This window comes from Zea mays, chromosome 4, assembly GCF_902167145.1.
Source record: "Zea mays cultivar B73 chromosome 4, Zm-B73-REFERENCE-NAM-5.0, whole genome shotgun sequence".
Lineage (NCBI taxonomy): Eukaryota > Viridiplantae > Streptophyta > Magnoliopsida > Poales > Poaceae > Zea > Zea mays.
Genome location: NC_050099.1, coordinates 212,273,956 through 212,283,946, shown reverse-complemented (window position 1 = coordinate 212,283,946; position 9,991 = coordinate 212,273,956). Strand labels below are relative to the sequence as shown.

The 9,991-nt window shown below is 44.0% G+C and overlaps 1 protein-coding gene across 1 annotated transcript; it reads right to left on the bottom strand.

Annotated features, from left to right (window-relative positions):
* Positions 1 to 8,676: 8,676 nt before the first annotated feature.
* On the bottom strand, positions 8,677 to 9,744 carry LOC100277621 (uncharacterized). Its single transcript, NM_001397834.1, has one exon. The coding sequence runs from the start codon at positions 9,669 to 9,671 to the stop codon at positions 8,976 to 8,978; it is 696 nt and encodes a 231-aa protein (NP_001384763.1). The 5' UTR covers positions 9,672 to 9,744; the 3' UTR covers positions 8,677 to 8,975.
* Positions 9,745 to 9,991: the final 247 nt, after the last annotated feature.

Here is a 9,991-nt window from a genome sequence, read left to right as displayed (position 1 = left end):
TTCCTCCCCACGGCTGCAGCATGACACCTTTCTTCCCCGGCACGCCGAAGCTCCTCCCATCGGCCGTCGCTTCTCCTTGCTCCTCTGTCCCGGGTGCACGGCGCCAGGTCTCTGCCCTCACAGCGCCCTTCTCCCCCTCCAACTTCTCCCCTGCGCGTGGGCTGGAAGCCAGCCGAGCTTCCCCAATCAGTCGCCGTTTCTCCCTGCAAGCTCTCTGCACCTCCCATGGCCGCCAAGCTCCCTCAACGCCGGTGCTCCCTGCTCTCCTCCCCATGGGCGCGTTCCCTGTAGGCGAGCAGCGGATCCCCTGTCCCAGCGGCCTCTAGGGCGCGAGCTCAATCTCCCATAGCTCCCCTGCGACTTCCATGGCCGAGCAGCAGCCCTACGCAGCGCCCTCTCTCCCATGGCAAGTAGCCTTCTTCCCCATGGCCATGGTCTGCAACAAGAGGTCGCGCGCTGCTGTTTGATGTTTTGCGCAGCAGCCCCGACGCCTCCGCGCGCTGCCGGGTCGTTGCTTTGTGCTGCGCAGTGAACAGCACACCGGGATGCCCACCGGGTGTTCGCTGTTTTTGTGCAGCCTCGAACATCGGCGTCGTTCACCCCCGGTGAGACCGCGACGATCCTTGTTCGATTCCGCATTGGCATTATGTTCCTGTGATTAATTGTGTATGTGTGATGTTTTGTTTTTGTGGAGGAGAGGAACCCCGTGTTTTGCGTGGAGAAGAAGGCAAGCCGCTCGACGCCCGTCGATGTTTGTAGCGATGCACAAATCGGAATCACCATCGTCCTCACAAACATCGATTGGGTTTCTTTATGGTGAGCCGATGCATGTCGCTCTCGATCGACTCGTTTAATTAATTTGAATGGATGTGTGTAAAATGTTTCGGTTATGCGCATCGGTAGGATCGCGTTTGCGATTGGAGAACAAAAGGTTATGAGATGTACGCGATTTGTAGTTGTCTAATTATGTTTTGGTCGATGTGGTGCATGTTTAAAAATTGTGTTGGTATGGATTGAATTTTGTGGCGAAAGAAAAAGAAGTAGAAAAGAACTCGGATGTTTTTACGTTTCGATAGGAAGATGTGCGATGTGTTGTTTGATGCGAAGGATAGGTTTTACTAGTTTAAACGATTAGTCGACAGACTCGATTAGTAAAGCTAAAGTTGATTATGCGATTAAGATGAGGTGACAACATGCCGTAGTAGTCGTCACCTTCTCTATGTTTTCGAGTCGGATAAATACCGTAGGCAATTAATTATTGATACCCAAAGATTGTTAGAAACAAGTAGTCATGCTCTACCTATTGTGTCAAAGGAAATATGGTGTGTTGATTAATTGGGAGCTAAGTGACCTAATATAGAAAAGTAGTTAAGAAAACTAATCGAATTACTTTTAGCTATATTTTAAGTTAAGATGTCTAAAATGGTGAAACTAGTTTTGTTGGTCTCATGGTGTTATGATTGAGAAAAATATGAACTTGTGTATGAATTACTATTTTTTTACATGTTGTGTTAGCCAACTCTTGTTAAATAGAGGAATTCAATTGCGTTAAGTAATTGTTATATGTAGGTGTTTCCAGTACTTTAAGTGGTTGCAAGTTAATTAGTAGACTCTCTATGTGACGCTAGATGTCTAGGTAGAATTCTGAAATTTATGGTGCCCAAATTGTCAAGTTAGAGGTGTAATTCGATCAATGCCGATTAAGTGGCTGAAAATAACTAGTAAAGAAGTTGTAGATGTAAAACTGGAAACTGGTATGCATATGTCCTCGTATGATGTTGTGGTACCTTGATGACATTAAAATGATCATGTGTTGCGAGAGGTAAAGAGTTTAGAATTAACTTATCGTCACATGCTAATTTACATTATTAAAGTGTCTCTTTCATGGTCACCAACTTACATAACATAAGCATGTGATAGTTGTGTTCGATAACCAACTCATTGCAATTTGGAAATGGGAATTTGTAGTAACTGTCCCTGATTGTGCTTGATGATTGAGTTAAGTGTTCTTGCACCCGTTTGGGATGTTGTAGCCAAATTACGCATGTCTATGGTCGCGGATGAAAAAATAGTAGTGCTCATGTGATGTCTAATTTAAAACACAAATTGTTGGGTGATTATCGTGGAGAATGCGTTGTTAATTGGTTGTAGTAATTTTAGTGCACTAATGACTTGAATAAAATTTGTAAGTCGAATTGTTGGTTCTAAATTGATTGTCTTAACTCGAACAAATAGTAAAGCGTTAGAATAATTCAAGTCTCTAGAACGCGACAATTTTTGAATTATATAGAAGCTGGAATTTATTGATTGTTGTTTTAGGCTGCACGCACTGTTTTCGTTGTGCTGTTTGTTTGATGAATTAAATTATGTTTTCTGTGGAAAGGTTGTATACAAGAGTTGTAGATAACATGATTATCTTGCTTGTACTAAAATTTGACAGCCATAAACCTGATCGTTTAGGAGTTGTGCTTTTCACAAGCCCAGCACCTGAATCTGTCGAATTTCTGAACAGATTTAAGAAATTGCGATGGTTGCTTAAGTTAATGTTGAAATCAGTGATTGGTGGTCACAAGAAAGTTGTGGACAACTTTATTATCTTGCTGGTGTTAAAAGTTTACAGCCATAGGTCTGACAGTTTAGGAGTTATGCTTTTTATAAATTCAGTAACTCAATCTGTCCAAATTCTGTACAGATTTCAGAAACTGCATTGTTTGCTCAATTTAATGTTGCAATCTGTTCATGATCGTTATAAGAAAGTTGTAGATGCTTTTTTGATCTTGTTTGTGTTAAAATTTCATAACCATAGGCCTGATAGTTTAAGAGTTATGAATTTTATAAACTGCTTGTTGTGTTCTGTCCACCGTCAGAACAGATTTCGAAAACTGTGTTGTTTGATTTAGTTAAATATTGAATCACTTCTTGGTGATTATAAAAGTTATGTAGTACTTTTGCTAAGCTTTCCAAAAAGTCTTGGATCACTCTTTTGGTGGTCTGAAGCTTAAGTTATGAATGTTTCAAATATGAAGACTGAATCTGTCCAGTTCTGGACAGCAAAGTCTTTTAGTGATGTTTATCCTTAGTTAAATATTGAATCACCTTGGGATGTTTATAAATAATTTGTAGAACATTTAATTAGCTTTCCAGAAAGTCTAGGATCAATTTGTTTGGATGTCTGAATCTTCAGTTATGAATTTTTAAAATCACAAGTCTGAATCTGTCCAAATCTGGACAGAGCTTCTGTGATTGCACTTTTTGACCTTGCTAAGTGTTTAATCATGCTCACATGCTGTGATGAAAATACAAAAATTGTAGAGCACTTTCTAAGCTTTCCAGAAAGTCCTAGTTTGCTAGTTTTGGATTAATATTTGAAAAGTTATGATTAAAACAAGTAACGACTGTATTGCTGTCCAAAAATCTGCAAGTGAGCAAATGAATGTTTAGTTCACCCTATTTGCTAAAAATGTTTGGTTGACACTTAAGTAATGTAGACTTGCCATGACTAAGCTTAATAATGCACGTGTGTCATGTTTTGTATGTTTCTTGCTCTAGTTGATTATGATATAGGAGTTCCGTAGTTAGTGATGCCTATGTCGTATTCAAGCTTACGTTGTCTTGGTTGGACTTGTGTGGTCGGTGATGCTTTTGCGCGATTAATAGGAGAACTAATAAAAAGTTGTATCAAAATAAATAAAATGTGTGTGTACTTGTCATATCGTATTTGTGTTGCGTAAATAAATAAAATGTGGTCGTCTTGTTAATGGTGTTAATGATGAAGGCCGATAACATACGAATAGCTAGCGCTTGCGTATAGTCGTTGCGGTGTCTTACAATTAAATGTTAGTTTGCTACCATGTATTTATATAGCTTGTGATATTTTTCATTGTATTCATACATATGCATCCTGCATCTCAATTAGGACCGAGAGGTGACGACCGTGCAAGTGACGTGGTGCCAACCACAAGATGCAGTTGGTGGACGTACTGAAGGATGGTGGACTTAACCAGTGGATGCTCGCCGAGCGAGTATCTCCCCCAGCAAACACTGTCTAAGTGTTAAATTAAAGGCAAGCCCCGGTTTTATGCATAACCGTTATATATGCTATTTTACTACACTTAATGTTTGTAGGCTTGTACTGTGCACTTAAGTGTAGGAGTTGACTGAAACCTTAGTTGCATGAACTCAGGATACCTTTTGAGATGGATACTAGTATGCTAGGTCGAGTAGCTGCTTTATTAATTAGGGATCTCGGTAGAAGTCGAGTGATTTTTCTAGCACTCGCGCGAGGTCAGGAATTGGTTGTATCCACTTTCATAGTATAATGATGTTGGTCTGTGGACAACAATCCATGGGGATTGGTTGTCTACGAGGTGGAAATTGGAATAAGGATTATGGTGTGGTACCGTGAGTCAAGCGTTTGAACGTACTAAACATATGCCGAGAAATATGGTAAATCGGTAAGCCTAGTACCTGATTGAACCTGGCAGCAGATTGCCCTCCTCACGCGACCTGAGACGTGGTCTCCCATTCCGGTTATGGTGGGTACAAGTGCGGTCACTGCACGACGGCAGTCGGGGTCAGTGAGGCATTGTACGCCAAGGCGGTGAGCCCCTCTCTGCTGACGGGGAATCGATGGGGACGGTTGATGTGTGTGGGGACGGAGTGTCTCGCCACGTCGTGTGTTTAGGTTTACCTTACAAGGTTTAAAAACTCGATTCGAATCGTCTGCTTCTCGTAGCTAATGAGACTGCTTGATCCATGCTGCTACATTGAGTAATAAGTGGAAATGAGGTGACTGGCAAAAAGTTGTTGATTGATAAATGTTTGATACCATGTATGATTAGCTAGGTACACATCTAGTTAAAAAGGATCATACTAAAACTTGAAAAGCTAAAACATGATTTTAGATTCAGCTAGTGTTTTTGGCAAACCAAACCCCTCAGTCAAACAGCTGCATGTCTAGAGGTAGAGGAGTAGACTCCTCACACCGGGTAAGTCTAACTGAGTATTAGTATACTCAGCCTTGCTTGTGGCACAATTTTTGCAGGTACTCCTTAGGATGATTGGTTGCTGGTGTGACTTGGCCTTCATCCCTGCCACCGGGATAGATGGTCGAGAGGGTTATTGCTTCCGCAGGAGAGGACCAGGAGGAGTAGCGTGGCCAGGCTTCGCCATGTTACTCGGTTTTCTCCGTTAGTTATTTCCGCTGCATTAAAATTTATGGTTATTATTTCTGAAACTCCGATAATGTAATCACTAATGATACTTATTAAATTTGTGGTATTATGTTTTATTGTATTTCTCTGTGCCTCACCTTCGTGTGAGCTAGTGGTATTTGATCCTGTTAAGTGGCTTTATCGGACTAGATCCGAGGGACTGACGGGTTATTCCTGTTTAAGTGTGTTGCTGCCCTTATGGGTGCGACTTGGGCACTTAAGCTGGAATAATTCGGGCGGTTCCGCCACATTTTACGCTGGAATCCGCCCGAGCTAGAACCCGCGCGCGATCGGCTGCACGCAATTTTCACGCCGTAATTTTGGGCCCCGTTTGCTGTTACAAAACAGATATAAGATTTACGCTAAATTTCGTACTCATTTACGCTGTTTTAGCTCACGTTTTACGCTGGAATCCGCCCGAGCCAGAACCAAATTAGCCGCGCGTGGATATACCTGACCGAGGCTTCCCATACTAATGGAAGCTCAGGGCTTCCATTACCTCTTTATATATATATATATATATATATATATATATATATATATATATATATATATATATATATATATATATATATATATATATATATATATATATATATATATATATATATATATATATATATATATATATATATATATACACACACACAATACCTTGTAATTTACAGCAGAGCGAGTAAAGTTATAGGTCTCGCTGGAGTACGGCTGAGCTAAATTGACCTGCATGCTTTTGGGGCCTTAGTTTTATCCCTTGGGCCATTGAAATTAGGAGCACCGAGCTAGGAGGCACTGCACACTCTGCTCCCAGCAGACCATCAAGAGCTCGCTAGCTGTTGACATCTTCCAGCTTTCAGAAAGCTTGTTGACTAATGACTAGATTTGACGGATCATGTGGTGATGCCGATGCATCATCATGTATGTGAAAGGTGCTTGATTGTATCATGATCGAAGAAACTTTTCTAACACGGGTGATGAGCTGATGAACAGCCTTGAAGCACACGTAACAGTCGACGAGTAGGACAGCTCAGGGGAGGGGATGCATCAACCATCAGGACTGATTTGGTGATTAGGGATTTCGAGGGGATCCATTGGAGAGGAATCTCCTGCCAATTCAATTTTGAATAGCAAGGGGATTTCTTCCCCTGGGGATCCCCGATCAACAAATCAGTACTCAAGCTGATCCTTTTACTTCTCTGAATAATAGTCTACCTGTCCATTTCGTTGAGCACGCTAGCAAGGCTTGTGGTTTTATGAAGCAGATCGGTCAGCATCACTGCACTGTGTGGGGCGATCCATGCATAGAACGACTATATCCTGCCTGCCAAGTGCCAGCAGCCAGCTCCGTCCATTGGTGCATGTTGAGCACGATGATATGTATAATATGGAGTCAGCTAGATCGATTTGATCCCCTAGCTAGCTAGCTGGTCATGCACCGTCAGTTTCTCTGCTCTGCTCCCAGATCTGAATAGTTTGAGCGCATATCCACTCTCACCTACCTGCACTGTTGGCGCTTTGATTCCTGCAGGTCCCATCCCATGCCATGCATGCATCTCAATCTCATCATCGAGGCTTCTTCAGTAAAAAGCTGTCGAGGCTTTGTCTGTTCGGCTTCTGGCAGCTTGGCCACCAAAAGCTGCTGCGGATTACCAAACGCTTAACTTTTCAGTCAGTTTCTATAAAATTCGTTGGGGCAAAAAAACATCTAAAATCAATATAAACACATAATTGATTGAGTTGTTGTAATAGTAGGAATTCGTCACTTTCTAGATCCTGAGCCCTATGAACAACTTTATTTTCCTCCACATGTAATTGTAATGATACTCAGATTCTCCTCACAGTCAGATTCTCCATACAGCCAGATTTTCAGAAAAGCTGGTCAGAAAAAAACTGAACCAAACACAACCTCAGAAGCTCACCCTTGAAGCAGCTAGCTGAACTTTGGGACAGACAGATGGATCCAACAAACTACGGGGGCCTCTCGCTCGCCATCAGCAAAAATTGCTATCCTATTCTTCAAACTTCACTCAAATTCCTTATTTTACACGATATGCTGCATACAGTCTAATTGTTCTGATCTTAACGAGTGGCTTCCACAGCGAAGGTTTGTGCCGACGCAGCATCAGTATCTCAGTACAAACGAAAGGCCGCGATTGACGGCGATCATTAGATGCATGGGCCATCAGTCTGCCGGGTGGGCCATCAGTCTGCAGCAGAGTAGTGCCTAGTTGCATCTGCATGCGTGCACTTCGACATCTCTGCTGAAGAGTAGAAACTAAAAAAAAGCACTCCAACCTACTCAATACACGGAGTAGAGGACAGTAGGAGCCAAAACGGGTGCCGGTGACAGATTATGACTTTTTTTAGCTTCCGGTCACCAAAACCAAAAGATTATCTAAACTACCAAATGTTTAGCTTTTCAGCCCGCTTTTATAAAAATCATTTTAATCAAAACTGTCCAATATCAACGTGAACACTGAATCTATCGGACGAGTCGTTGTGATAATAGAAAACCATCACTTTCTACATTCTAAATCCTATAGACTCTTTTATCTTCCCTCATATATAATCTATATGATACTTAGATTCTCTGTATAACCAGATTCTTCTCATATCCAGATTCTTATAAAAGTTCCTTAGAAAAAAAAACTCAGTCCATGTGATGATCGGAAACACCTGAAATTGCTGACATTTTGGCCATGTGAGGATCGAATCAAATTCGTACCAATTCAGGCAGCCGGTAGGGACGTCAGACAATCGGGCATGCATCTGCTACCTGACTGCCGCTCCATCCATCGGGTGCCAGCACTGAGGTACCATACCATACCATGCCGTGCCGGTGATCCTCTGTGCGTGCGCCCCGCATCCATCGATCTCGATGGGTTTTATTGCTAAAAATTATAGGCCTGTCTGCCCACTCCCACCTTATTTGTAGTACAATATGGGGGCAATAAACAAACCTCTCCTTCCGATCCATCCATCAATCGGCCGTAATTTTAAATTCGTAGCACCGTACACGTTTCTGAAAATGCGTCAATTGGATGATGCATATTGGTCGTGTCTGAAAAGCTAGTGGCTGGCTTCACACTTCTTAAATTCGTTCAGATCGTAGACATTTTGAAAAAAACAGAAAGAAAGCGTCAATTTGATGGCGCGTAGGTACTAACTTGATAGCTTCACGTTTGCCGTGGTAGTAGTAGTGTACCACAAAAAGGATTGGTTTAGCACATGAGGTATTTATGAAAGCAAATAAATCATCGTTAGATTAATCGTAGTATATCTTTTGTAATAAATCTATCTAGAGACGCAAATGCTAATACTATTGTAACAAATTTACTTTGTTCAAATCTACAAACAGGATATGGCGACATTAATAACTTACTATACGAAAATTTTGCATTTAATTTAGCACGGTACAAATATTTCCAATATAGTACACCGTATTACTATACTTATGCTCATAATATATCACCACAAGCATCGATATATATACTAGTATATAGTAATCTACATATAGCAACATCATTTAGCGTGGATGGTTATATGCCAAACAATCATATATATAGGCATCCATCACATCCACTCAAACAGCTCCGATATTAAAAAAAGCACACATAAATATAAAACTGAAAAAAGGGAAAAGATTAAACCTCGTTTTCGATCACAATATTTTTTTTCACAGCGATCGATTATTTGTGTACCTAATAATAATCGGGTCCGTCTATGATGCGATGCGATACGATGCGACCCATCACATGGTGGCCCTCATCTACGCCCGGCCCGGCCCATGCCCGCGCGGCCAGCTGGCACGGCGCGGACCACCTTCACCGGCCGGCGCACCACGAAGGCGCCCTCGGCGACGCCCACGACGCTCCTGCAACCGTACAGGTCGAGGAGCCCGACGACCCCGCCGGCGGAAGCGATGGACCACCGCCGGCTGCTGGGCACCGACGACGACGTCGTCGGCCGCGCGGGGAAGAGCGCGTCCATCAGGCCGGCGTCTGATCCCGCGCCGCCGCGTTCCCTGGTGCACTCCGCGAGCGCCGCGGCGAAGGGGTCCCCCCCCGCGTCGTCGGCGGGCATCGGCTTTCCGCAGGCGCGTCGGCGCCGGGCGTGCTGCTGGTGGCGCGCCCTTGAAGTCTCCGGGACCCGCAGCGGCGGCGGGAGCGGGAGGGGCGTTGGCGCGGAGGAGGCAGCTCCGGCGCCACCGAGGAAGCGCGCCTTGGGGATGCCCGGATGGTGCTCCCAGGAGAAGGGCACGGCGCGGCCGCGCGGGGACGGCGACGGCGAGGATGCCGCCGAGGACAGCGTGGAGAGGGACGACGAGGACGACGACGATGATGAGAAAGTGCGATGGCGACGGTGGGTCGACGATGGGGAGGACGAGGCTGTTGTTGTCGGCGTCTGCGTCTGCGGCGCTGGTGCTTGAGTCTCCACCGCTAGCGTCTCACCGGTCGGCATGGGAGACGAGACGAGTGCGCTCGTGATGGCCGGGCCGGGTGGTGGTGGTGGTGGTGGGTGAATTTTGAGGTGTGACCGTTCGGGGAAGGCGGGGACAGAGAACTGATGCATAAATACGCTTGAATCCATCATGTGTTTGTTTCTTAAAAAAACATAAAACATAAAAGTCGATCCGACTGTGTTCCACTACCCAGGGTGTCCAGACTGAAGAGTGAGACGCAGTGTGTGCACTCTTTCCACTAAACGAGCTGAAGTTTTTCCTAGTCCTGTGGGCCTTATGTGTAATTTCATGTGTGACGGTTTGTGTCAGGAAGGTACGC

Bases quoted from the DNA above. Each gene is read 5' to 3' on its own strand.
- LOC100277621 (NM_001397834.1), bottom strand. From the start codon at position 9,671: ATGCCGACCGGTGAGACGCTAGCGGTGGAGACTCAAGCACCAGCGCCG.